Here is a 25,856-nt window from a genome sequence, read left to right as displayed (position 1 = left end):
GGAGAGTATAACATCCTGTCTCAGCCTCTTTTCCTACCTTGTTCCCCTGAACTCCCTAAACAGCAATTCAAAATTGGCGGCACAGACACCATGACTACATTAAAGAAATTGAACTTCATCACCAGCAACAGAAACAAACTGGCCGAAGTCAGAGCGATTCTGGGCAATGCAATCGAGGTCGATAACCAGGGGCTTGATATTCCGGAGATACAAGGGACTATTGAAGAAATTGCCAGAGAAAAGTGCAGGCGTGCAGCGGAAGTGGTAAACATTGTGATATTCTTTCCATCTCGCCTACAGTGCTAATATTGCCTGAACAGATCAAAGGCCCGGTTCTCACGGAGGACACGGCACTGGAGTTTTATGCACTGAAAGGGCTTCCTGGCCCATACATGTAGGCTTTACCAGGACAAATTTTTGCTTTTTGTACTGACATCTCCTAAGCAAGCCATTTCTTGATGTTTTGGGCCATGAGGGGTTGAATAAAATTCTCGATTCGTTCGAGGATAAATCGGCAGATGCGATATGTACATTCGCTTTCAGTCACGGCCCTGGCTCAGAGCCAATTTTATTCCAGGGAAGAACGAAGGTAATTGACAATGATGCAAAGTTTTTGGACTTTCGAAATCTGACCTCAACGTTTAGGGTGTAATTGTCAGACCGAGAGGTCCATCAAACTTTGGTACACATAATCTCTCTCTGCTACGTCCGGAATTTCCAGCTTATATATGGTCTTTAGGTTGGGATCCGATTTTTGAATATGAAGGGAAAACGTATGCTGAGATGGACAAGGAGGAGAAGGTAATTCCCGAGCTTGCCTTCCAACCACTACCTTTCTAGTCTTTTCTCCATTTCCCTGATTGTTCCCCAACGTGGCCCCTCCGTCCTCGACTTCCTCGCTAACAAACTGCTAGAACCAAATATCGCACAGGTATAAAGCTTTGGAGAAATTACAGCGTTGGCTGGTCCAGGAAAAATCCTAATTTCTCAGCTCCGCGGCGGACGACGTTGATAGGTGGTGCATCTCTAAAATATTTCAATTCGCGTTGAGGTTTTGGTTGATTTTCCAAGAGGATACCCAACTTGAGATTCTTTCGCAGTTTCCCTCTACATCGTCGTCCTTTTCACTCATAAGCTCGACCACAACTTCTTCGTCGAAGGCTTCACAGGCTTCTTCCAATAGGACACCGAAAATCTCTGCGTCTAAATTTTCTTGTAGCTTCGCGTCCTTATATCCCCTGCAACAGGTGAAATCCTATTAGGCTTGCTGAAAATGAAGGAAGATGGGGGATAGATGGTGGTTGGCGGGATCCGCCTGTAGATACCTTGATGAAAGACGGTCATATAGAAGAGATGTAGACGGGCATCGCAAAACCACAACGAGGTCAATCCAAGATTTGGGGAATAGATCACATGCATGCCAGTCAATCAAGAGTCCCCCCTGAAGCATCTCATCTTCAACAGCGTCCAGCAGCTATATTGACCAGACCAGGTAAGTAGAGGGAAAATTAACCTGCAATCTGAGAGAAATCCTATTCAATTGAGACTTCCAGGGAGGAGAGAGCGTATATACTCAGCGTACCTTATCCTCATCCACAATCCAAGTTTTCAACTCCTCGTCATAGGTCTCGAAGCAATCACGATCTTTTGCGACCTGATTGATTGACAGATGTCGCAGACCGGTATCTTGCGCTAGTTGTTCGCAGTGGACAGTTTTCCCAACGCCAGGGGTTCCTGTGATAATCACATTCGGGGCTGTTCGCATGATGACACTAGGCAGAGTGCTGGGTGACTGAAACGTCCAGTTGCTTTCCTGTGAAACGAAAGTATAATCATGTAAAACATGATGGCAATGGGTAAATTTTACGTGGGGTATAAACGAACACCTCAGGCACCTATTTCAGCGGGAAAAGTGGGTCCGATCCGACGGATATAGCACATTAAATACTAGTACGGAGTACGGTGCAAAGTTCACTACTACTAGTTAGGTACTTACTCGGAGGTCAACCATTGGACCTTGCAAGCGTCAATTTCATTTACTTTAGTTCTCTCTCTTAATGGTCCTTCCACACTGATAGTTGAAGTAATGATCCTGATGTCATGGTCCCAGAAAAAGATCTATGGCTTTGTACAAGTCAAGTCTTGGACAAGGTCTTGGGAGGTAGACAGCCTAAAAGGGTCAGTCGCTGCTCAGTAAAGTAAATAGTTGTGACTTACTTGAGTATTTCGAACACTTTATATTTCTTTAGATAAGCTGCCCCTCGTCGGTAGCCCTTTAGGATCCGAGCGGGATCGGCAGATACTGCGCGCGTACCTCTGAGCCGCTTCACAGCAGACGATGGCTTGAACATTGGGTCTAAGACCAAGAGGTTCGCACTGCCATTGTCACGTATCTCGAATCCAATAATGGTCAATGAGTGCCCTATTTGTGATGGTATAGCGGTAAGCCCCAGACACAAGGTCAACAGATAGAGGTTAATGACAGAGAGGAACGCTTCAGACCTTGATGTTGGAAGTAAATTGGGGGTAAGTTTGTCAGGAAAACTTTGTCATTTGTATCCAAGGAGCACGCCTGTCTGAAATAGTTTGCAATGTACATGAACAAAACGTCATGAGCTTGCATATCTTTGGTTACTCCGATACGACTGGCTTCGCATCTTATACATATCAGTACTATTCCCATTGTGTTCCTCGGTGTAAACTCACTGTATTCCTAAGCTCAAAAATAGCGCCTGTGCCTAAAAAAAGAACGTTAGTAAGGAATATCTACCCTCAAGTATTCCTGCCTTACTTCGGGTGTGCCAATGTATTTTCTAGTGCCGCGGATTCCGCCTGTCTCAATCCGTCCGATGCTGTTGAAACCCATATCCCACGCACTCTCGATCATCTCTTGTATCTGCAGGATCGTTGGTGATGTCTCCGAAAAACATTCATGTCCCGGAATGCGGCATTCTTTGATGTAGGAAATTAGCATTTGGATATTTCTGTAGCCACAAAACCCCCCCTCTTTTGGCATCTTAGAGATTTGATGAACTTTAGGGCTACAGAAGAAAGCACGCTGTACTGATTTGTCCTGTTCACAAAGCCTAACAAGCACCGGAACAACATCTGTCGTCTCATTCTCCGTTGAACGATGTCTCCGCAGCGTTCCATCTGGAGCGATTATATTGGACTCTGTTATCTTGACTCTTTTTTCTAATAATTTTCGAAGCCACGAAGGCATTTGCTTCTCATGAGCATATGGTCCCAATTCGGTGCGCTATTTCATTTATCAGCAGGCTCACGACCTAGAAACTGTGCAAGATACAGGGAAAAGAACGCAGAGAAGGGGTCGGATACTCCAAGCTTTTTCACGGCAAGCGTTATATTCGAAGGACTACGGGGTCTTGTTTCTCTCACTGCTTCCTGAGTGGGTTTCTCTTTCTTTAGTTGGCTCTTCACAAACAGTCCATGTGAGTACTGGGCATTGTCCAGGTCTTCGCAATCGCCAGGTCTGCTTTGCTTCTGAGCAGTAAACGAGCCGGAGAACTCTGGCGGAGAAGATGTTGTACTCTCGTGGGTAATTTCTTCTGCTTGGTGTAATTCAAGATGGGTGGGAAGCTCAGCGTCCATTACTATCTCCCCACAACCACGTGGGCAATGGGTGTACTTTCCTAAATGCTCGTTCTCCTCGCTGGCGGATAGATGTTGCCTGCAGTCAGAAGATATCTTCAGGTTGTTCAAGTGTATAGCCTTTTTACCACTGCTGACACCAAGCCGTCTGTCGATCTCAGGATGATATACCTCAAAATGGTCCATATTAGAATTACCATCAGGTTCAGGAAAGGTGCAGAACGGACATGTTGGAACTTCTGCTCTTGCAGGATCCATAGTAATCGATCTAAGGGCCCCTCTTTCACTTAGAGATTGTTGAGTTAGCAAATGAAAGTGGGAACGGAGATAAGGGCAAGTGACAATGACACTAATACGAAGTACTAGTTGTAGGTTGGACTAAGGCCATATATCTACCCGACTACCGGAGAAGACTCGGGACCTAGCAAGGCGTGTCTTTTTTAGGTGGGTTGGCCATTTAGGTCCGGTACTCATCGGTGCTACAAAAAAGTGGAACTATACTCTAGGTTCCAATTGGTCGGTATGTATGTACCACAGAGGACTCCGCAAGCCAATCGTGTTAGGTATTGACGAATATTCGATACCTACTCCGGAGTAGTTTTCGTAAATCCATGATCAGAGAGATGACTCACACAAAAGCGTATGGCGCTCGACACCCGAATGCTACAAAAGTAGGATAGCTATATATATCCCACGAGAGCGAAGATCATTTTTACATATACACCTATACATGTGCTGTATACTTATTCTATACATATTGCTCATCACTTGTACAAATTAGAATGGCTCCAAGCCTTGAGAGAAGCGAGTTACACATGGAGGTACTGGAGTACCTATAGTAATTACTTACAAAGTACCTGATACTAGCTCTATCTATGGAGTATGTACCGTGTAGTAAGAACCAACTCCGATATCGTATTCCACAAGCGGAAGGCGGAGAAGAGGAAAAATTATGTGATACCCCGTATCATTAGAGGGGCTCCGCTTTCGCAACCCCGCCAGTGCACATAAAAAGGCTATCCCGCTACCGAAGTCAAGTAATGTGAGGATCGCCATCGCCTTTTGAGAACAAAGTCTGAGTTGACAGTTACTCTCCAGCATGGAATCTCGGTTGCCATCCAAATTGGAACCGTTGTCGACATCCAATAGCGACCTAGTAGGCCCTTCAAACGGCAACTGGGTTGTACAAAAGTTTGGAGGTACCAGTGTGGGCAAGTTCGCCCTTAATATCATTGATCAAGTTGTTCTGTAAGCAACAAGATGAAATATAGAGATAGCTGCTACTGACATCCTTCAATCAAGACCTAGCCTTTTAGATCACAGTGTGGCAATAGTCTGCTCTGCAAGAAGTAGCTCTACAAAAGCTGAAGGTACTACCAATCGGTGAGTCACCTCTCCACCCCGGTTAGGCGTTGCCCTGCCTCGCAGGTTCTATTGTTCTCATCCAAAATCAACATTGATATTGATACAATTGATAGGCTGTTACGCGCAGCGCGGGATGCAGAGAATGCGGAATCTAAAAACTACGTCTCTCTCGTCGAGGCGGTCCGATTGGAACATATCGAAGTAGTCGAGAGTCAAATTAATTCCAAGGGACTAAGGCTTCAGTTAGTTACCGAGATTAACGATGAATGTGAAAAGGTTCTGAAGGTCTTGGAGGCTGCTCAGACGCTCGGGGAGATCAGTGTCCGCTGTGTGGATAAAGTTATGAGTACAGGAGAGAAGCTTAGTTGTCGACTTATGGCAGCTTTCCTCCAGGACCGAGGAGTAGATTCGGAATATGTGGATTTGGCTGAGATTGTCGACTTTACTATCTCAAGCCAGGGTCTCGACCAGGAATTCTACAACAACCTCGCCAGCACTCTCGGTAAAAAAATCCGAGCTTGTGAGGGCAGAGTTCCAGTTGTAACTGGGTTCTTTGGGACCATACCAGGCGGTCTTCTTGATCAAATAGGGCGGGGCTATACAGATCTTTGCGCCGCCCTAGTCGCCGTTGGGATACGTGCCAAAGAACTACAGGTATGGAAGGAAGTCGACGGAATATTCACAGCAGATCCCCGGAAAGTGCCAACTGCGCGTATTCTTCCGGCAATCACACCTGCAGAAGCCGCTGAACTGACATTTTATGGCTCAGAGGTCATCCATCCATTCACCATGGAACAAGTCATCCGCGCGAGAATTCCCATTCGTATCAAGAATGTCATGAACCCGAAAGGCAATGGCACTATCATTTTCCCTGATTCCTCTTATAAATTGGAGAAGGCGGCCATAGGGCATGACCCCAGATTGTTCCGTACACGCAGTCCAAGTCTTGTGCAGACGCCGAAGCGTCCTACCGCTGTAACTATCAAGCACAAGATTCTCGTGATCAATGTCCACTCCAACAAACGCTCCCTGTCGCATGGGTTCTTTGCTGGCATCTTCTCTGTCCTTGACCGATGGAGGCTCTCAATCGATCTGATATCCACCAGTGAAGTGCATGTGTCCATGGCTCTTCATTCTGAGTCGCCTCTTCTCAATGGAGTCGGCAGGGATGAATATCAAATTATTGACGAGGACTTGAAGGGCGCGTTACGTGACCTACAGAAATATGGGACAGTCGATATAATCCCAGAGATGGCCATCCTGAGCCTTGTTGGCAAACAAATGAAGAACATGATTGGTGTTGCCGGGCGGATGTTTACAACCCTTGGAGAAAATAATGTGAACATTGAGATGATCTCCCAAGGTAAGTGCAACGGGGTCGAACTCTTACTGGATTTGGTTGACCAAAAGCTAATTGCTTCTCTTCCTCCAAGGTGCGAGCGAAATCAATATATCATGCGTCATCGAAGAGAGAGACGCAGACCGTGCCCTGAACATTATTCATACGAGCATGTTCACATTTCTAGACTAGACGCCCTCCTTTCCTCCTTCGCCTCCTCCTTTCTATTCCCCCCTTTCCCTTCTCGTAGGGGTTTCTGCACAATGCCAGCGAGGGTCTCTGATGATTTAGGATACCCATGGCATATCTATACGATACGACGAGAAGTTCCGTGTCTTACATGACTATGTGAAAAGTTGAAACTCTGGAGTTGTCTGAATGGATCTTATTAGAGCCTATGTTCCTCTCTTTTTATCTGAATCTATGTGTGATATTTTCTGCCATGCACCACGCTTTGTTCCTCTATACTGACATAATTATCTTTTGTGTTTCCGGGATAGATCGCATTTGTTTCAGCTCTCCTTTCCAGGCGTTGGTTGTCCTTTATCTAGATTTAGAACAAATTCGTTATCGGCCAAGGACATAGAGGGTTTACATGGAGTTTTTGAAGCAATGACAAGCACTTCATAAAGAGGCTTTTTCGGGATGGAGGGATGCACTGTACAATTTACTGGAGCTCATGTGAACAAAACTTTCGCTCCCCACTGGTTTACTCCTCTGTCAGGGGTGTCGTCAACTTAGATTTTTAATTAGACGACGCCTTGCTGGCATAGTAGGTCACCTTTTCGGGAATTCCAAACCCCCTCTTTCAAGGAGTTATAACAGAGTTCTATCGAAAGGCAAAGGTGCCCATCGGAGGTCTAGCCTACCCACGATTATGATCAAGAAGTTAACTAAAAGTAACTATTAGTAATTCAAATACTATCTATGCTGGGAGCACGAAGTAATGCTGCTACATGTGGAACACACACAAGTACTACTGCAGGCCAGCACGGGTACCTGGGAATCTTCCATACCCTTGCCTCGGCCAATCTCATGACAATATATGTAGACAATTAGCGCAGGTAGTGTTCGATTGTGTTATGAGCCATCCCAATTGAAGGGTTAATTAACTTCATGGATAGTGGTGAGCAAGGGTCCCTTACTCATTTGAATTAGGATTCGCTCTCTGTACAACTGCTGGAGGGACAGGATGTACGGTCGATACTTTCGTCGACTTGTTGAGGTATCGCTATCCAGGCGTAGATTGAAGCTAACGAGCCTTAAATATTTATTGTTCGAATCCAAGCACCTCAAGCTTGTACTTTTTTTTTTCTTTTTTTCTTTTTTTTTTTTTTTTTTTTTGAACGACCCCATCAATTGCTGGATGACGAATGTTGATTCCGCCTTCACAGCTTGTCGGTTGAGATGGCTGATCTTTAGAATCTGGGTGGCAGTATGATCACAAAGCTTTCCTTCGAGACACAAAGCATGGGGTGGGAATCTAGACGTAGCTTAGTATGGATCTAATAAAACCGGGCTTGGCTTAGAAAGGCACACAACCTGACACTAAGTCTGATGGCCGGGGCATGCTTGCCTCGTCAACTGATGGGAGGGCCCAATGATCGACCGAGATCGCCTGGTGATTGGACACGACAATCGTTCCAGGTGGCGGAACTAAGCAAGGAGGTCAGCCAATGGTGAAACAGGAGCTTCTGTATTGTCACCCATGACAATACTAGTACCAAAACCCCACCCTCTTCCAATGTACTCGCCGCCCTCGACGCGTTACGCGACGCGACCTAACCATACCATACATACTTAGCTGCCAAACGAGGCCGCGACAATCACCTAACATCAAGTTCCTTTCTCTCCATTCCTCAGCCCAAGTAATCGTACATAACTCTGCTGTTATTAACGTATCTCGCGCACCCCACCTTACCTCGAGGGAGAAACCTTACTAGGTGAAGGGATTCGATTATAGAGTGAGGCCGTCTTCCCGCTTTATCTCTTCTCTGCCTCTTCTCTAAACATCCCGTTCATCCCGTCCCCCATCATCATCGTTTCTAGATTTACTATTATTTCGCGCGCCGCGTGAGCCCACTCTAACAGCACTGTCAGGCTTGAAGCAGTCCTGCGCCAGTCTTCCATCCAGCCTATTCCAAGTAGAAGAAAGAAAGGGAGGGGGGGATATAATATCAAGAACAGTTCACAATCCAGTTAAACTCGACAGTTATTACCCGCTTTTTCTTCGCACTTGGAGCCACGGCCTCGATGTGCCCTCCTTAGCGCCTTTGTGGCCCAAATACCCACTTCTTTGCGCTACAGCCTAAGACCCTTTGCATTGCCTTTGTCTTTTCTATACCACCGCGAATTGTCCTGAATTCTGCATTTTCGGGTGACTACGATTCACTTGGTCATTGGGCGTTGCTGCCCCTGCCCCTCATCTTTGGCCGACTCGACGCAGCGTTCACCTGGACGGTGCTAGTATACTCTCGCGTTAAGGAATTCGTCGACGCGTCCAGCGTTTTTGGCACCCACTCAACCGGACGACATCATGAGCTCCACCCGTCCTATGACAACTGCGTCAGCAGTTGTCAATTCATCTTCACCCACTGAGCACGGAATTGCCAAGTCTCGTCAATTGGAACCATCGCCTTTACCCCTGCAACCTATGGAGAATGTCACAGACACGGGTTGTATCTTGAACTTGCCACCCGCTCGCACGCACAAACCATCGCCAACGAAGACACGTCGAGGGTCAGGTGTCTCACTGTCTGGAGGAGGAAAGCTGGGCTTCGTCTCTATCACGGCCCCTGTTCCACCATCATTCCCTACTGATTCTCCTACAAAGAAAACTCCTTCCAATCCATATGCGTATCCCGTTACGTCTACAATGTCTATGCCGCAGTCGGCTTTGTTCACGATATTTCCCAGCGTCAATCCCGACAGGCTCTCAAGACAGAGTCAGCCCATAGACGAGCCACCCAGTGATAATTTCGCGGATTTTCCTGAGCCATCATTCCACTCCAGGGCTCAATCGAAAAGGACGCTCATGGATGCGGCGCCATTGAAGGAGCGGCCCGCGAAAAAGCCGAAACGCGAAGACACCAACTCGATGCGTTTACCCGAGCCACACGAAATGCCTCCTATAGAAGACGACGGCGTGAAACCACCGTATAGTTATGCAACACTAATCGGAATGTCTATTCTACGCGCACCAAATAGGCGGCTAACCCTCGCACAGATCTATAGGTGGATCTCAGACACGTTCTCATATTATAAGAACAGTGATCCTGGCTGGCAAAATAGCATCCGTCACAATCTCAGTTTAAACAAGGCATTCATAAAGCAGGAACGGCCTAAGGATGACCCAGGGAAAGGCAACTACTGGGCCATTGAGCCTGGGATGGAAGCGCAATTTTTAAAAGACAAACCCTTTCGCCGTGCCACGATGTCTAGTATCCCCCTTCCGGCTGCTCCCCAAAGGGAGCTTACGCATTCACAGAGCTCTGCCACGGCCACGTGGACAGTTCCACCGTCTACCTATCCTCCTGTAGTGCCAAAGTCTTCGAAGAATGTGGATTTGTCCTCCGACGCGACACTACCTGCTTCGGACCCCGCCCTCCAGGATGACACAGGTGATGAAGGAGTGAACGGGCCTACTACGCAGACCCTCCCACCGCGGTCTTCTCCGCCGCAGACTATACACTCATCACCTCCAATTGTGCCACCTCGGTTCATCCGCCAGGGAACTCCGCCTACGCCATCTCAGGGTGTTACGGCGACAGGGGTCGTTTCTCGCTCTAGAAAACGGAAGTCAACTGGCATGAATGATAGCGGCTATTTTTCTTCTTTGGAGTCTTCGGCAATGCGACCAAACAAAGCTGGCCACATACTAACTTCAGACTTGGATATTGAACCTCCTCGTATCAAGCGTGGCCGTGCAGAAGAAGAGATCGCTCGAATTAGAAGTTCTTCTCACGACATCAGTCCGGGTCATTCTGGTACGCTGAAAGACGCTGGACTTATTGTTGGCTCTTCGCCACTTCGCAGTGAATATGTTAGCATGCTGCCGCCTCCCATTACCCCTGTCATAAAATTCAAGAAGCCCGCAAAGCCCCCACCGTCGGTCTCCCCTAACACCAATCTTCGAAACCACCGCAAGAAGATTCAGCAGATGGTCAATTCCCCCATTAAGCATTTAGGCCTCACAGACGAAGATTTACCATGGAGCCCAGCGTTTAACATTCAGGATGAAACCTTTACGCCGAATGAAAACCTCCACACTACCTTTGACGTATTTGCGGACACTACCACGGATAACATTTCAACACCAGCATATGGTTCACCAGGAAAGCGTTCCGCGAAACGTTCACGGAGTGATGCTAGTGGCTCGAACAGCGGTGTGCTTGCTGATATCACGACTATGAGTGTGAACGGCCGTATCGGCTTGCCTTCGTTTTCATCTTCAAGCAAAACGAAAGGCCTTCTCTTTCCCGATTCACCATCGAAGGTCCCCGATTCCGGGCGCTTTATAGATGCTACTCATGATGATTTTTTCTCTTTCCACCTTTTTGATGAGGGCCCCGGAGAGGTAGATGGTGTTGATCTTTTACAGGGGTTTCAAAAAATCGGCAGCGGAAGCAAAGAAGAACCGTCGAAACCCAGACAGCATGTGCCTAGGCCGCAGCTAAATCATCGGAGCAATATGTCACTATTCTGAGTCCCTAATAGGTTCTACCCTTCTGAGGAATTGGGTGTTCAACATCTTTACACTCCAAGAATATGATCTCCCTCATCGAATCTATGCCGCGGCTTAGCACATAATAATGCTGGTCTTATTTCTGGGGATTTGGAGTTTGTGTTCAGCAGGATTTGCTCTTTGGGTTGTTTAAATTTTAGGCGGTTGATATTTTTGGAGTTCTAGGCTGGGTTGAGGCTTGGAATTGGTTTTGACTTCAATTGATGACCTTGTTATGACCTTGACGATATTTGCTAAGATGTACATGAAATGCCATGTTTTACGAGTCTGATTCTTGACTATGTCTACTCTCGGAGGCCTTGATATGTGCTTATTCTCTCTTCCTTTTCTTATTGTTGGTTGTAGATATAATTAGTGGTCGTTTGTCAATGAATTTCTTTGTACACTATTAGGTTAAGTATATGTCCGTTTGACTAGATACTAGAGCACAACATAGTGCGCAGTTCTTTGTAGGGGTATTGTTTTGCGATCGGCTGAAACAGTGATATGAGAAGGAATGTCGAGATATGTGGACGCAGAGGAAAAGATTCCAGATAAGCAGGAGTAGAAAAACCAAATACAACCCGGACGCCTTTGTAAGAGCCAACCAACCAACCATGAATCCCGATTTCAACCATATACATGGCAATATTTCCAACTCTTCTTTTTTTATCATTTCCCCTTTTTTGTGCCCCTAAGCTTGAACCCCCGGGACGGTGTTGGCAGATCAATGCTAATCGCTACTGGCACAACCTCGACATCCACAACTAACGCATTGTATCATTTGATCCTCTTTCAGTTGGGCCTTTGGAACGCGGCAAATACATGTGGCATTAAAATTCGTTTCCTTGGTCTGAATACAACGGAGACAACAAAGCTACGAAAAAGCGCGACGTCAGTGAAATGCTAATTCTAGGGTATTGGAAGACATTCAGAGGCAAAGCGCACCCTAAAGGATGAGAGAAAGCGGGGATAATACCTTTTCGTAACCTTGCTTCTTCCATTTAGCGATTAAGTTAGCATCCGCATAGTTGTTCTTAAGAAGCCAGTCATATAGTTGCTTTGATATAGCTTCCTTTTCGTAATATAAATCGTAGATATATCTTGAGCCTGTGAAAGGATCACGCGAGTTAACTACATTCGACAAAAATTGCAGGAGTAAGGGTATGCTTACGCTGATGGGTTATTTGAAAGATTGACCACAGCATCTCATGTTTCTTCTTTCCATCATGTGGCGCATTCTCTGCGTCTTTCATCTTGTTACTGAACTCAAGTAGTGTGTCCTCGATGTCATCGAACCCCGCCGGAGGTGGTTTGCGGTTGCGGGAGGTTCGGATCGGAGGCATACTCAGTGTATCAATATTAGCAATGGGATGAATCTAAAGTAAGAGCCAGATGTTGTCCTTATAGACGTTTTTGAGGGTAGAGGGACGCTCCTTCAGGCTTCAGCTACAATAGTTTGGAATCAGCGTCCCTTTTCTGCCCCAGAGCACCGCCTTCTAAATATGTGGAAAGGAACTAAATTTGGTATGCGGTGTTGGGGATCAGTTCAGCTTCTTTAGTGAAACCCCTTCACTCTTCTACTACCCTGTTACTCGACTTACAATCGACGAAGCACCAGAACGACTTCCCTGAAATCAGGATGGATCAACAGCTCGACGTCTCCAAGCTCAGCGATGCTGACAAGAAAGAATTGAACCAGATCCTAACAAATGAAGCTCAGAAGTCGAACATCCAGCAGAGTAAGTGAATAATCCATCTAAACTTAGAGTTTGTTGCATTTAACACAATATACTAATGGACTATTCATTAGCCGTGCATCACCTCGCCGACGTTTGCTGGAAGAAATGTATCACTGGGAAGATTTCGTCCGGTCGCTTGGATCAGTCTGAAGAGACTTGTGCCCAGAACTGTGTGGAGCGGTGGATGGATACCAATCTTGCTGTTTTGAAACATCTGGAAGCTCTCCGCTCACAATAAGCAAGCTATGGTTCTGATAATGGAAGACTTGGTACATATGATGTCTTGTGATAATCAATATCGTGGCGAGGGGTGGTCAAACGTTTGAGATGGGTGCAATCTGTGTCTCTGCTAGCATGACAGCTGATTGAATTTGTACTGTATAACTAGAAATGATCAATGCATTCGCTAAGTATGGATGTGTCATTTCGCGTTCTTTCGTCGGTCAACCAGAGGTCTATCGGATGCACCAGGCTCCAGAAGCTCGCCTGCTTCCAAGGAGCGGTTCGGTAAAAGTACCTCTAGATAAGATTACAAAGAAAACTTCGAGGCCTACAGCACTACCCAAGTGGGTTCAGATTATGCATTGAAATGACACCTTTTATAACGATCATTCAGCCGTCGTTGCAGCACGGGTAGCTAACTGTATGACCAGGACTTATAAGCTACCGCGTTAAACAAAACAAGTTCACCAGACCCATAAAAAATTGATTCATCTAGACAATGGCAAGCTTGGTAGCCGCAATGTCCAGAGCATCCACATCAGGGGTTAGCCGAGCAAAGGCTTTCTTGGATCCATCGGGCCTGTATCCTTGTTAGAGACAGAATTCTCGAATGGAGTGTTTATCACTCTGCGCCATGATGGTCTTCATACCTGACAAGAGTATTGACCTTAACAGTGTCGACATCGTAAAGCTTCTTAAGAGCCAGTTTGATCTGGCGCTTGTTCGCCTTCACATCCACAATGAAAACCAGAGTGTTGTTCTCCTCAATCTTCTTCATCGCACTCTCGGTGTTGAGGGGGTAAAGAATGACCTTGTGAGAATCGAGACGAGGAGCATGAGGAATCGACTTGCGGGGGTACTTGGGCGACCGGGAGAGCTCAAGGGTCTTGGGGCGGTGGAAGGTGGTGGAAGTGCGGACCTTGCGAGCCTTGTGCGCCTGGTTGACGAGATATCTTAGCATGAAAAGGTACGTTTGATGCTCAACGGTGGTAACGTACGCCTACACCCTTCAGGACTGCCTTGGCAGCAGCGCCAGCGCGGTCGCTGGGCTTTGTCTTGCCTATAGAAATAGCCAATCAGCAAAACTGCGAGGATCATCTCTTCCAGGAACCGATATTTGAGATAGCAGAGTAGTTTGAGGTGAGAAGAACAGGGAACAAAATCCACGACGCACTCCCTCTCTTGACTTCAGTTCCCTCGTGCGGAACAATCACATATCAGTGTCTGCCATGCAGAAAAGCACAAGATGCTCTCTGAAACTTGCGCTTTCAAGCTCGACAGTCCTGCAACTCTGGGGGGAACATCAAATCGCTCAAAATCTACCCACCTTGCTTGTTATCCGCCTTAGGTGCCATGGCTGTCGTCCGGCGCTGTCGTGATGATTGTCGCGGTGTCGAATGTCGAAGTATTTCGAATGCACTCGCTTAGCGAAAACCCTACGGCTTTGCTCTGTGGGTCACCTGACCTGATTCTTAGTCCCACTGTTGTATTCTACGCCAAACCTAATATAGATACATGGACTCCACTTTTGAGACACAATAACTCCGTGACCATCGAATGGTAATTCTAGTCGTTGGGAAAGGTTGTTTTATGTCTGGACTCTGCATACTCCTTTTGTAGGTAGCGTGTACTGTACCTACTGCTCCTCTTTCACTTCCGTCCGAAAACCATACTTGTTTACAAGGCACTTCGTGGTAGGCAACTTCCAACCCTATCGCCTACTTGATGAAGGATCTTGAGGATTAGGTCTGCATCTTCTCCAAAGTTCAGCTATAAGACTAACATCGCACACCTTGTTCTTTTTTTCACTCCTTTTTATTTTTATTTTTATTTATTTTTATTTTTATTTATTTATTTTTTTTTTTTTTTAAAAAAAAAGGGACAGAAAAGTACATATATAGTAAGCATGGCCTCGAGGAGATCTCGGACGAAAAAGGCCACGCTCCTTTCACATACTCGACCGCCAACAGTCAGAGCCAAACATGCAACCCTCTCATCTAAAGCCACACGCAATCTCATTCGCGGACATCATCGACTTCTCAAAAATCGGGCACAGGCTCTAAAAGCCAACGATGATCTTCTAGTTGAAAGGATCGATGCCCGGATTCGAGAGAATGGCGGTTTAGAAGGATATCAACTTGCTAGCAGACTCGGACAGTCTCTAGAACGCGGTGGAGACTCAAGTAAAGTTTTAGTCGATTGGCTAAGTCCACAATTATCGCGATTACAAGATACGAAGTCTAAGCTGCGGGTGCTCGAAGTTGGTGCTCTCAGCACCAAAAACGCTTGCTCTATGAACAACTTTCTGGATGTCACCAGGATCGATTTGAATTCTCAGGAGCCCGGAATATTAAGACAGGATTTCATGGAAATGTCACTCCCTCGTGGCGCTGCCGATCAGTTTCACATCATTAGCCTTTCCCTGGTTCTCAATTATGTCCCAGATGCCATTGGCAGGGGCGAAATGTTGAAGCGATGCGTTGCCTTCCTGAGAAAGTCACCCCTGTCTGGGTCACCCTTCCATATCTCACCTAGGCTGTTCCTAGTCTTACCTGTGGCCTGTGTCAAAAACTCGCGATACCTTACGGAGTGCAGACTACGGGACATAATGTCTAGCATGGGGTTTGTTCTGGAAAAGAGCAAGGAGACTTCGAGGTTGATATTCCAGCTTTGGGAGCACAGCCATGACTTCCAACCCACGTCGTTCAAGAAAGAGGTTTTGAGGACTGGCAAGATGAAGAACAATTTCGCTATTGTTGTCAAACAATGAAGGAGAGATACGCAATGACCGCAAGGCTGACTGGAAGGCTCTACTATACAGAAATCATATTCTCCGGCAAGAACGCCCACGCCGTTCCAACAATTGCCAATACTGTTGATATGAGTAAAAGAAGCCAGTCCAGGAACCACTCTTTCCGACTGATTTCTTGTCCGAATATTTTCAAATAAAACGCAAGTGGCAGAATGATGCAGATCGTAAAGCACAAGGCAGAGCCCATCAGCGCCATGATTCGGTCAAAGGATGGGCAGAGAATTGCCATTAACACGATAACCGCGACCACAAGAAGTCGTATAATGGCTTGCAATGACTGTCGAATGGTTGCCTGTGTGCTTTTGGGATTTTCTGGTGCTAAGCCAACGTGTGGCCCAAGCCCACAAAGGACTTCAACCGTAGCCACGAGAGGTCGACAGCTGTGTTAATCAAGGAATATGAGCTTGAAAAGGTCTATAGAAAGAGGGGATAGGCTTACTTCAGGGGCACTTTTGTGATCGGGATGATTGCGATAAAGATTATAATGCAAATAGATATTCCGCGTGGGTATTCATTCGTCAGCAGGATGTTGGCGGTGATTTCATCCCGTACTTCTTCACCAAACATCACCCATCCCACAATAGCCATTGCGCAATCCAGGGAATACTGTTGTGCATAATATGTTAGATATATACTGTTGCTTTATTTCTTTTCCCTTTCACCCCGTACCGTAAAGAGATATGTAGCCCACAGGCTCTTTCCATATTTACTTGGATGCCTCATATCTCGATATATATTGGGAAACACGCCATGGCCGCCCCAAGGTGCTTTACGGATTTGATAGAGTCAACTCATCTTCACCTTTGATCACCATTGCAAAGGACTTACACATTATCAACCCGAAGCTAAGAGGCACGGTCCGCCAGTTGTTTGGGAATAAAGAAGTTGTGGCTGGTTCGTGCAGGGAGCCCAGACCGTTTGGTTTGAGGAGCCCATCAAGGCATATTAACATGACAACTTCTAAGTGTTAGTTTGTGACGAAAAATGCTCGGGAGGAAAAGACAAAGGCATACTGGATGTGCAAGAGATTATACCCAAGATACTGGTCACACTAAGAAGTCGTAAAGGCACAAAGTTCAAAGGAATGAGCATAAAACCACAGATAAGTTTCCACTGAAGACTACTCAGTCCTGGAATTAGAGCCTGGAGGCTGTCAGCAAAAAGTACGACTAGGGCGACACAAGCCCCTATGAGTTCCAAACAGAATAGAAGACTTGTCACTAAGCGTGCATGGTTTCCAAAGCTTATGTAGGCCAAGTCAGCGTAGGTAACAAGACTCCGATCAACATCCAAGCACCTAGCAAGGATCCTTGCTGTGTAAGAAGTTACCACGGCAGCGAAGGAAAGAAATGTTAGACCAAGAAGCCAGCCTGCCTGCTTCATTGCCAGCGGGAGGCTCAAGAGTCCAATGCCGATTAGAACATTCACGGAGTTGAAGATCGTTTGCGGCACGGTCGACTGGCCAACAACAATACTCTCACGAGTACCATCTTCATGGTGTACCTGTTTGACGAGTAGAGATTCAGTATCCTCAATCGCAGGTGCATCAAGGCGGGCTTGTTGCTCCCTGTGTAGTTGTACAGCGTGTCTCCGGGTCGCTTCGCTAACGCGAGAGGATATGGTACCGTACGACGTTCCGGTGCTTCTATCCAACGAGGATCCGAAAATGCTAGCGATTCCTTTCGGCGGACTTCGGCCATCGAGGTCACAACCCTCTTCTTCAGTGTCGGCAGCAAGCAATGGCCGAGTAATATCAGTATCTCCGCCGAGCGATCGACGGTCTCGGGACTCAGCGGTGTCATTCACGATACAATCTTCGTCGGGTTCCACTGTCACAAATGAGGGACGGCGAGGGATTATTTCGGGGAACCCTGCAGCTCGTTGCCATGATCGAGCAAAACTATCAATACTGTTGACCCCGCCTGCTTGTCTGAACCGCGCGGAAAATGATGCTGGCCTGAATGATTTAAATATTTGCAGCTGGGACAGCACATAATTTGACAACTCACCTTAGTCTGTTGACAGAATAAGCATCGATCAAATATCCCGTGGGCCCTGCGGAATTCCCACGAGAAAATACATCGAGATCTGGTGGTAGATCTGGCGGATTTGAACTTGGTATCCTGATACCATGTGTGTTACGCTCGAGCGTACTAGAGTCTCCTATATCCTCGTCCTCAATTAGCGCTATTGAAGCCGGCATCTTTAATTTTTACTCGGGAGAGGAAGAGGGAGAAGTAGATGTGAGGGCGCTGGTGGTGTTGTGAAAGAGGAATCCAAAAACAGAAAGTAACAGGAAATGCGGCGTTCCAGAGGTCTCCGGAAACAAAATTGGATGAAAGTACGATAAGACTTAACTGAGCAGACAAATGATAAGATAGATACCCAGTTAGCTAATAGGTATCTTGAGATATATTACAACAAGGCGACTACGAGTGATGATAACGGGAGGCTGAAGAGATACACTAAGAAGCAAACAGAAAAATAACGGATTGGGACGAGTGCCCCTAAGTCTAGTGATAGTGCTTATACACTTGATTGAAAAGTGAACTTGGTACTCACCTGTACGTCTCATCTACTAGTACTTTACCCAAGTAAAAGTATCTTATTAGCAGTACTACAACAGCCATCGATTCAGTTACCACTAAAACTGTAGCAAATGTTCTGTACTCGTGTGACTGTAGTTCAAATTATTCAATGAATACGGGTATTGTAAGCATACCAGTCCTGCATACAATATCTGGTATATACATGGATATCCAGTTATACTCCTGGAGATACCTCATAGCGTGTATAAGTATTTCAAACCATATAAATATATGAAAGTACCTGTGCCTGGTAGTGGGAATCTATGGATTCTTATTTAGTACTTCAAGGGGCTGAGTGTAATATCTAATGTAATAGTTACATATACATAGTTTATTGTCAGCCATTTACCTGTAAAGCTCAGCAGTATCTACTATTACACACCTAGTAAAGGCTGGGTAGGTATATGTATGTATGTATACAGGTATGTACTATACGGAGTATCATATGCAATACTTTATATAACAATATTACAATACAGACATGCATGTATGATTATATCAGCAACTACTACCGACCTAATAGTATTCTTATGGTCACTGCCACCCCACGGTGCCTGATGAAATTTGCTGAAAACACCCCCGCTGCTGCATTTGGACGGCACATTGAACTAGCCTCAAGGTATGCAAATTGTCTCTCTCAAGTCCTGGCTCTATTGATTGTTTGTTCTCCCTCCCTATCTTAAATACGTCGCACCTCATTCCAACCCTTTTTTATTCTTCTACCATTATCTTTAACAGAGTTCACGAGTTGACACTGTCGGTCAAGTACACACGTTAAGGCTTTTTACCCCCACCGGTCGTCCAACATCGTCGTGTCGCCCAACATGAGCGCGGCCCAGGCGAATGAAGCGGAGAAGAATATCGAAATATGGAAGGTTAAAAAACTAATCAAGCGTCTGGAGGCCGCCAGAGGAAATGGCACTTCGATGATATCTCTTATCATCCGTGGGTTCTTCCACGACCTCATCATTGTATATTGCAGCTAACACTATGCATTTCAGCTCCCAAGGACCAGGTATCTAGGGCGGCAAAGATGCTGGCTGAAGAATTTGTAAGGTTTTTGGGCGAGTCCATTTTTGGAAGGGAGAGGCTAACCGAGATATGTAGGGCACGGCTTCCAATATCAAATCCCGGGTCAATCGTCTTTCTGTCCTGTCCGCCATCACTTCCACGCAGCAGCGTCTTAAGCTATATAATAAGGTTCCCCCAAATGGCCTGGTCGTCTACTGTGGTGAGATTATCACCTCTGAGGGAAAGGAGCGTAAAATAAACATCGACTTCGAGCCATTCAAGCCTATCAATACGTCACTTTACCTGTGTGATAACAAATTCCACACTGAAGCACTGAGCGAACTTCTTGACTCGGACCAAAAGTTCGGTTTTATCGTTATGGATGGAAACGGTGCACTTTTCGGCACGCTTAGTGGAAACACCAGAGAGGTTCTTCAGAAGTTGAGCGTCGACTTGCCCAAGAAACACGGCCGTGGTGGTCAGTCAGCACTGCGTTTCGCGCGTCTTCGTGAAGAGAAGCGCCATAACTATGTACGCAAAATTGCTGAGCTGGCCGTTCAAAACTACATAACCAATGACAAGATTAACGTTGCGGGTCTGATCTTAGCTGGTTCAGCTGACTTCAAGAACGACCTCAACCAATCAGATATGTTCGATCAACGGTTGCAGTCTAAGGTGATCAAAGTTGTGGATGTATCTTACGGAGGAGAGAACGGTTTCAATCAGGCCATCGAACTTGCCTCGGAAACTTTGAGTAATGTTAAGTTTGTGCAGGAGAAGAAGCTCATTGGCAAGTATTTCGAGGAAATTAGCCAAGACACTGGGAAGGTCTGCTACGGTATTGATGATACTCTCAAGGCGTTGGAACTTGGCGCAGCGGAGACACTTATTGTATACGAGAACTTGGATGTCACTCGATGGGTCTTGAAAAACTCGACCGGTTCCGAAGTTGTCATTCACACAACCAAAGCCCAAGAGGAGAACCGGGACTTGTTCGTCGAGAAGGAAACTGGCACTGAAATGGAAGTTGTAGATCAGTCTTCGTTCCTTGAGTGGCTTGCAGAAAGCTATAAAGACTTCGGTGCAACTTTGGAGTTCGTTTCTGACAAATCTAGTGAGGGTAATCAGTTTGTTAAGGGCTTTGGTGGTATTGGGGCTATTCTCCGGTATAAGGTCAATTTCGAACAGCTTGCCGACTTTGAAGACGAGGACGAATTTTATGATGGTAAGCCTATTGTCCACGCTGAATGACTAGCATATCGACGCTGAAATACTACAGATTGACGGTCCAGCGACCTCGCAGGGAGCGAGGATGAAAGGCCAGAAGTCCCCAAAATGGGTCTTTTGACGGCTCGCCCTTTGTGGCATGAAGGCAGCCTTCATGGTGAACACATCGCTTCATTAGTAGGGACCATCATGCTGCCTGGACCGAACTCCGTCCAGCTGCTCAAAGGTATGCTCGCGCCCATCTGCCAGCAATGTTTTCCGGTAATTCCTAACAGCTATGCTGCCTGATAGGGTCATCCAAGCTCCGTACTATTCAGATTTATGTTACCTATAGGGTCTAGGTGGACACAAGGTGTACTTTGCAAAGGGATGGTGGATGTGATACGATGCAGCTACCCACAAGAAATTGTCAGCCCTGTGGCATTTGAGCCAGCGAGTTAGGATTGATTTATTCCAGAAAATTATGCCTTGTTGGTGTTACTGTCCAATTTCGTTCATTGTTCCTACATGCGCTCTTTATACATCATTGCCCGAGAAAAAAAAAATGATAAAGAAAGGAAGAAAAAGCAAAACAGGGAGAGAGAGGAGGGGACTCTCATCTGTCTTTTTAGATTGGTTTGCTGTATTTGCGTATATATTCGGTACTGTACATTCACTTAAATTTATTCTGAACAGTTACTATTCTCTGGCCTTTACCCACGAGTTCGCAAGTTTGCATTTGCTATTATCAACTAAATGCACATCATTCATGATCATTCAGACCATGTTCCCAAATGTCTACAAGTCTCGGTAACACTCTGCAAATGACTTAGAATCTCAATTCCCACGCCTTTGTCCCCCGGATTATCGGCTGTCTGGCACTCAACCAAGAAGACATACTGCCAATTCTTCTTCTGACTTGGCCGGGAGTTGATGCTTGTAAGATTCATGCCATGACGCTTGAATATTAATAGAGCTTCCGCCAATGCCCCAGGGGCATATTGACGAACCATGAATGATATCAATGTCTTCCTTGCGGTTGCCGCAGATGCTCCTTGCACGCGGCGGTTATCCAAGTCTCCGAAAGGGCGCGGCGCTGTGCGGCCCGAGTTTTTGTTCCTCAGCACCAAGAAGCGCGTTGTATTATCGGTTTTGTCTTCGATATTCTCTTCTAAAACATCCAGACCGTGGAGCTCAGCAGCAAAGCGGCTAGCTATTGCAGCGCTTTGTTCTGTTTTTGCTTTTGAAACAATCTCCCCAGCCTTGGAAGTTGATGAGACATCCTGCCTTTCAATGCTTCTAAAGTATTTCCCAAGAAATCTTTCACATTGGCCCCAGGCTTGCGGGTGCGTATAAAGCTTAGCCACAGAACCATAATCCTGTTGACTGGAAAATACACCTCTTCGGGCCAAGAGGCAATGGTGCACTGTCAAATAATGCACGCCGCATACCTCGACGTCCTCGTAAAAACCGTTGGGGTCTGCCAGGAGGTCGAGAGTTTGAACGACTGGGCCGTTAGTTGAGTTTTCGCAAGGAATGATAGCATAATCTGCTTCACCCTGTTGCACTGCGGTGAAAGCGTCCGTAAATGATACACAAGGTAACAATTCAGCAGACTTCCCAAAGAACTCAACAGCAGCCTAGAATTTGGATTAATGATCTGCGATTTTTCTGGGCTTAGTGTCCTGACCTGATGTGAAAAAGATGCAGCAGGGCCCAGGAATGTTACAGTGATATGCTCCATAGCTGTTGAAATGGACTAAAGACAGAGAAGAAATTCCGCTGTACTTGCTTTACTAGACACCTCCGAGTGTATGGTGTATGTGGGGATACTATTTGAAACAAACAAGTCAAACAACATACGCAATCTTGGTTATTGAGGTTTAGTTAGCGAGCTTCTTCAATCACACTGTGACGGTTCCATGCCATCCCTATTTCCATCGCTGCTAAACTCAGAAGAAGCCCCTGCTATACAAGCCTGATAGTTTAAATGAAGAGGAACGTTTTACTCGCATTGGGGGGAAGAAGATCGGCAATCGCGTTGCGGACATACTCGTCACTTTGCGATCGCTTGCATCGCGAATTAACATCACGGATACTCCCTTTGCACTTTGATTATTTGCATACCCAGCCTTCCCATCTTCTGAGCTTGACATTAGCTGATCTTCTTCCGGGGGATCTTATATCGTCACGTATTCATACGGCTCTCCCCTCAGTCACCCATGCATCTCGTATGCCAGCCGGCCATCACCTGGCTTATTTTCCTCCGCAGGTTACGCTATCACAGTTGCTACCAGACGGTACTGATATCTTACATAGCCCCGGTGGACCTTTTGAGAGGCGTCTATGGGCCGGTGGAAGTGTGAGATTTCCTGTCACAGGTGGTCTGATTCTCAACGGCGCTCGAGCTGTCTGTATCGAAACAATTCGTGACGTAATAGTCAAAGGACGTCAAGGGGCAGAGAAAGTAATAGTTAAAATAGAGAGGCGAATGGGCGTGGTACGGGAGGGGGAGGAGGAAGGCAGTATCAGAGAGCGGATATGGAAGGAGACCGAAGACGAAAATGGGCATGCTACGATCATTGAAAATAGGAATCTGGCTTTTATGCGGAAGAAAACACAAGATGAATTGAACTTTGACAGAATGGATTTTGATAACTGTCAGAGAGTTATAAAACGTGCGCAAGTTCATCCAACGCGCTCCAAAAGTACATGCTGACACATTTTTTTTGTTTATTTCAAGCACCTCCTAGCCCCGAATATCGCCTTAAAATCAAGCCGACAAGATCATTACTGTTTCGCTTCTCTGCTCTTACATTCAATGCTCATTCCATTCACCTGGACGAGGCTTATACTCAGAATGTAGAAGGTTTCCGGAACCTCCTTGTGCATGGACCGTTGACTCTGACACTAATGCTCACTGTCCTTGAAGCACATCTCGCCAGGTCTGATCACACCATCAGGGAATTTGACTATCGAAATGTGGCTCCTCTTTATGTCGATGAACCTCTAACCATTTGTGGCAAGCCGAAGTCTGGAAAGGAAAATGTATGGGATGTATGGATTGAAGGAAAGAATGGAGGCCTGGCAGTACGCGGTACTGCTTTTACAAGCCCAGTGTAAGGAATGGGCTTCGCGTCTTTAGATCACCACGAGCACCGTCCCGATATAAAGTTTTTCGGCACATGCTAGTTCACCACTTGGGTAAGGCACTCTATATTCATGTTTCCAGCTGATGTAAAACCGCGAGAATGAGCAAAGCGCTGGTATAGAACTTCGGCCGTCATACTACAACCTTGATCTCTTCCACAACTATGCAGCCTAAACCATTCATTCATCGTCAAACTGTTCATCTAGTCATCTAATCATCATTAATGCGAGATTTCATACAGTAGATTTAGTTCACGGTGAGACAAGGTTCCAAAGACGTCTACTCTGCGATTTGGATTTAAGAACAGAGGTTACTTTATTTAAGTATTATCCCTTTATCTGGTATTGTGATCATGCTACCTTGTACGTAAAGTATGTCCGTCACCCGGCTATATGCGTGCGTACTAGTGGATTAAGCCACCGCATCAATAATACTAGCTACATAGTACTATACATTACTATATTTTATATAGCTCTACGGAGGGCGTGCACGGAAAGTTGCCGCCAGGTGGGGTTTAATACCACGTGACCTCCAACCAATACTAGAGCTTGAAGACTTAAGAGTGCATAATGCTATTGGTCTGTCATCCCTGACCGGACGGTCCACCGCGGACCTGGCGAGGACTTTCCATACACGGCTGGGTATTTTAGTAAAGAAAATGTGTCAATAAATTAGGTATCATATACAAATCTATTGACAACATCTAAATATCTAATAATCTAGTTTTTAACTGCAGAAAAAGAAAATCTTTTATCTAAGGTGAAAAACAATCATGGTAGGAAGGCAGGCGGGTATTAAGGCCAAGTGAAAGCCCGATTCTGGGAGACATGCTAAATACATACAAGCTCGTGTAAAGTACGATAGTATTGTCGTACTCTGTACAGAGTACGGAGTACTCCGTAGAGAAAATTAAAAAGGTCGGGTTTATGCCGGAAAAAAGTACTGCCGCAGGAATTCCACTAGTGGATAGACATCTTTTATATTTCTTCTCCCACAACATATTTCTCCTCCTCCCTTCCTTTACTTTCGAACAACCAAGGTGATCAAAGTCAGGCACTGCATGATGTTTGCAACGTGTCCTGTTTCTAACTTGAATCTCTGATCCATCTTAAACATTCGATTCCCTATACTCACCTAGATTCAATGGATCGTTTTTGGTCTGCGCCCCCTGTGACAAGGTACTCATCCCATATCATTATCAAGCTGCCATTCCCATAATCAAATGATTGACCCTTGTAATACTAGGACTCTAACTGCCCTTACTTTCGTTCAGTCCGCCTTGGTTTATGGTGGCCTACTAAGTGGTAGATATGTTATATTTCGACCGGGACTAGTTTTCAAGCTGCTTCCTGAGGCGTGGAGGTTATTGTCGTCATTCCTTCTGACAGGGCCGCGCCTCGACTTCATACTTGATCTCTACTTCAGTGAGAATCCGCGATAGCCTAGTCTCACCGCGGCACTAACATACAGTAGTGTTCAAGTATGGCAGTGCTTTGGAGACGGCATCACCACGGTTCAGCTTACCAGGTGACTTCTTCACGTACGTGTTCTTTGTAGCTACTGTTATTACGGTAAGTAATGGGACAGCTTTGTTTATCAGTGCCTTGGCAACCCTTCCCCCCTCCCGTTTTTTTGGTACCAACTTCTGCCTTAATAACCTCGCATATCTGCCCGCCCAGCCTTCATCTAGCTGAAGCGGTTCCTGGAAGTGAGGAAGATTGCCCCTGCATCTCATACAGTACCGCATTCGCATTATCATTTAGGGCTGCATGCGATGTAGGTATGGTGGGACGGCCTTTGAGATAGCCTACGTGATTAAATTCTGTTCACGTAGGTGGTTATGGTGCCCTACATATAAGATTCCTATTTTATGTCTTAGCAAAACAAACATGCTTATATCTGTTTGCTTCGCAAGTAGCCTTTCACCTGTGCTGACAAGTTAAAGCTCACCGCAGGTTGCCTGTTAGATGATGTAATTTTCACCCATGGTGAGATCGCTGCAGCATCCAGCATAATTTCACATACTAACCCTCGGTAGCATTAATCATGGCATTTGTCTACACGTTTGCCCAGGACAACAAAGGT

At 46.0% G+C, this 25,856-nt stretch overlaps 11 protein-coding genes across 11 annotated transcripts; 5 read left to right on the top strand and 6 right to left on the bottom strand.

Annotated features, from left to right (window-relative positions):
- Nucleotides 1–1,036: 1,036 nt before the first annotated feature.
- AO090009000705 (nucleoside triphosphates FAP7) lies at nucleotides 1,037–1,765 on the bottom strand (the record flags this gene model as incomplete). The annotated part of the gene is made up of 2 exons (XM_023236456.1): nucleotides 1,037–1,219; nucleotides 1,583–1,765. The coding sequence occupies 2 exons, from the start codon at nucleotides 1,763–1,765 to the stop codon at nucleotides 1,037–1,039; spliced, it is 366 nt and encodes a 121-aa protein (XP_023088762.1).
- A 1,499-nt stretch (nucleotides 1,766–3,264) lies between these two features.
- On the bottom strand, nucleotides 3,265–3,870 carry AO090009000703 (uncharacterized protein; the record flags this gene model as incomplete). Its single annotated transcript, XM_001817067.3, has 1 exon — nucleotides 3,265–3,870. One exon carries the CDS (start codon nucleotides 3,868–3,870, stop codon nucleotides 3,265–3,267), a length of 606 nt encoding a protein of 201 aa, XP_001817119.3.
- An 841-nt stretch (nucleotides 3,871–4,711) lies between these two features.
- Nucleotides 4,712–6,508, top strand: AO090009000702 (aspartate kinase; the record flags this gene model as incomplete). Its single annotated transcript, XM_001817066.3, has 4 exons — nucleotides 4,712–4,860; nucleotides 4,915–4,995; nucleotides 5,091–6,340; nucleotides 6,411–6,508. The coding sequence occupies 4 exons, from the start codon at nucleotides 4,712–4,714 to the stop codon at nucleotides 6,506–6,508; spliced, it is 1,578 nt and encodes a 525-aa protein (XP_001817118.1).
- Nucleotides 6,509–8,852: 2,344 nt separating this feature from the next.
- AO090009000701 (forkhead box transcription factor) lies at nucleotides 8,853–11,021 on the top strand (the record flags this gene model as incomplete). Its single annotated transcript, XM_001817065.3, has 1 exon — nucleotides 8,853–11,021. One exon carries the CDS (start codon nucleotides 8,853–8,855, stop codon nucleotides 11,019–11,021), a length of 2,169 nt encoding a protein of 722 aa, XP_001817117.1.
- Nucleotides 11,022–11,772: 751 nt separating this feature from the next.
- Nucleotides 11,773–12,385, bottom strand: AO090009000700 (BUD31 family protein; the record flags this gene model as incomplete). Its single annotated transcript, XM_001817064.3, has 3 exons — nucleotides 11,773–11,916; nucleotides 12,019–12,149; nucleotides 12,214–12,385. 3 exons carry the CDS (start codon nucleotides 12,383–12,385, stop codon nucleotides 11,773–11,775), a joined length of 447 nt encoding a protein of 148 aa, XP_001817116.1.
- Nucleotides 12,386–13,495: 1,110 nt separating this feature from the next.
- Nucleotides 13,496–14,358, bottom strand: AO090009000698 (60S ribosomal protein uL23; the record flags this gene model as incomplete). The annotated part of the gene is made up of 4 exons (XM_001817063.3): nucleotides 13,496–13,583; nucleotides 13,654–13,940; nucleotides 14,002–14,063; nucleotides 14,331–14,358. The coding sequence occupies 4 exons, from the start codon at nucleotides 14,356–14,358 to the stop codon at nucleotides 13,496–13,498; spliced, it is 465 nt and encodes a 154-aa protein (XP_001817115.1).
- Nucleotides 14,359–14,909: 551 nt separating this feature from the next.
- On the top strand, nucleotides 14,910–15,773 carry AO090009000697 (25S rRNA (adenine2142-N1)-methyltransferase; the record flags this gene model as incomplete). Its single annotated transcript, XM_001817062.3, has 1 exon — nucleotides 14,910–15,773. The coding sequence occupies one exon, from the start codon at nucleotides 14,910–14,912 to the stop codon at nucleotides 15,771–15,773; it is 864 nt and encodes a 287-aa protein (XP_001817114.1).
- Nucleotides 15,774–15,816: 43 nt separating this feature from the next.
- On the bottom strand, nucleotides 15,817–18,018 carry AO090009000696 (putative transporter; the record flags this gene model as incomplete). The annotated part of the gene is made up of 6 exons (XM_023236409.1): nucleotides 15,817–16,195; nucleotides 16,255–16,449; nucleotides 16,507–16,582; nucleotides 16,644–16,772; nucleotides 16,829–17,772; nucleotides 17,825–18,018. 6 exons carry the CDS (start codon nucleotides 18,016–18,018, stop codon nucleotides 15,817–15,819), a joined length of 1,917 nt encoding a protein of 638 aa, XP_023088761.1.
- Nucleotides 18,019–19,227: 1,209 nt separating this feature from the next.
- Nucleotides 19,228–20,665, top strand: AO090009000695 (translation termination factor eRF1; the record flags this gene model as incomplete). The annotated part of the gene is made up of 3 exons (XM_001817060.3): nucleotides 19,228–19,348; nucleotides 19,405–19,454; nucleotides 19,511–20,665. 3 exons carry the CDS (start codon nucleotides 19,228–19,230, stop codon nucleotides 20,663–20,665), a joined length of 1,326 nt encoding a protein of 441 aa, XP_001817112.3.
- Nucleotides 20,666–21,393: 728 nt separating this feature from the next.
- AO090009000693 (prephenate dehydratase PHA2) lies at nucleotides 21,394–22,364 on the bottom strand (the record flags this gene model as incomplete). Its single annotated transcript, XM_001817059.1, has 2 exons — nucleotides 21,394–22,260; nucleotides 22,311–22,364. The coding sequence occupies 2 exons, from the start codon at nucleotides 22,362–22,364 to the stop codon at nucleotides 21,394–21,396; spliced, it is 921 nt and encodes a 306-aa protein (XP_001817111.1).
- A 246-nt stretch (nucleotides 22,365–22,610) lies between these two features.
- Nucleotides 22,611–23,743, top strand: AO090009000692 (uncharacterized protein; the record flags this gene model as incomplete). The annotated part of the gene is made up of 2 exons (XM_023236394.1): nucleotides 22,611–23,298; nucleotides 23,364–23,743. 2 exons carry the CDS (start codon nucleotides 22,611–22,613, stop codon nucleotides 23,741–23,743), a joined length of 1,068 nt encoding a protein of 355 aa, XP_023088760.1.
- Between the last annotated feature and the right edge of the window lie 2,113 nt (nucleotides 23,744–25,856).

This window comes from Aspergillus oryzae, chromosome 1 (assembly GCF_000184455.2).
Source record: "Aspergillus oryzae RIB40 DNA, chromosome 1".
In the NCBI taxonomy this organism is placed as follows: Eukaryota; Fungi; Ascomycota; class Eurotiomycetes; order Eurotiales; family Aspergillaceae; genus Aspergillus; species Aspergillus oryzae.
The sequence above is the reverse complement of the archived record's forward strand: the minus strand, read 5'-3'. Positions and strand labels throughout refer to the sequence as shown.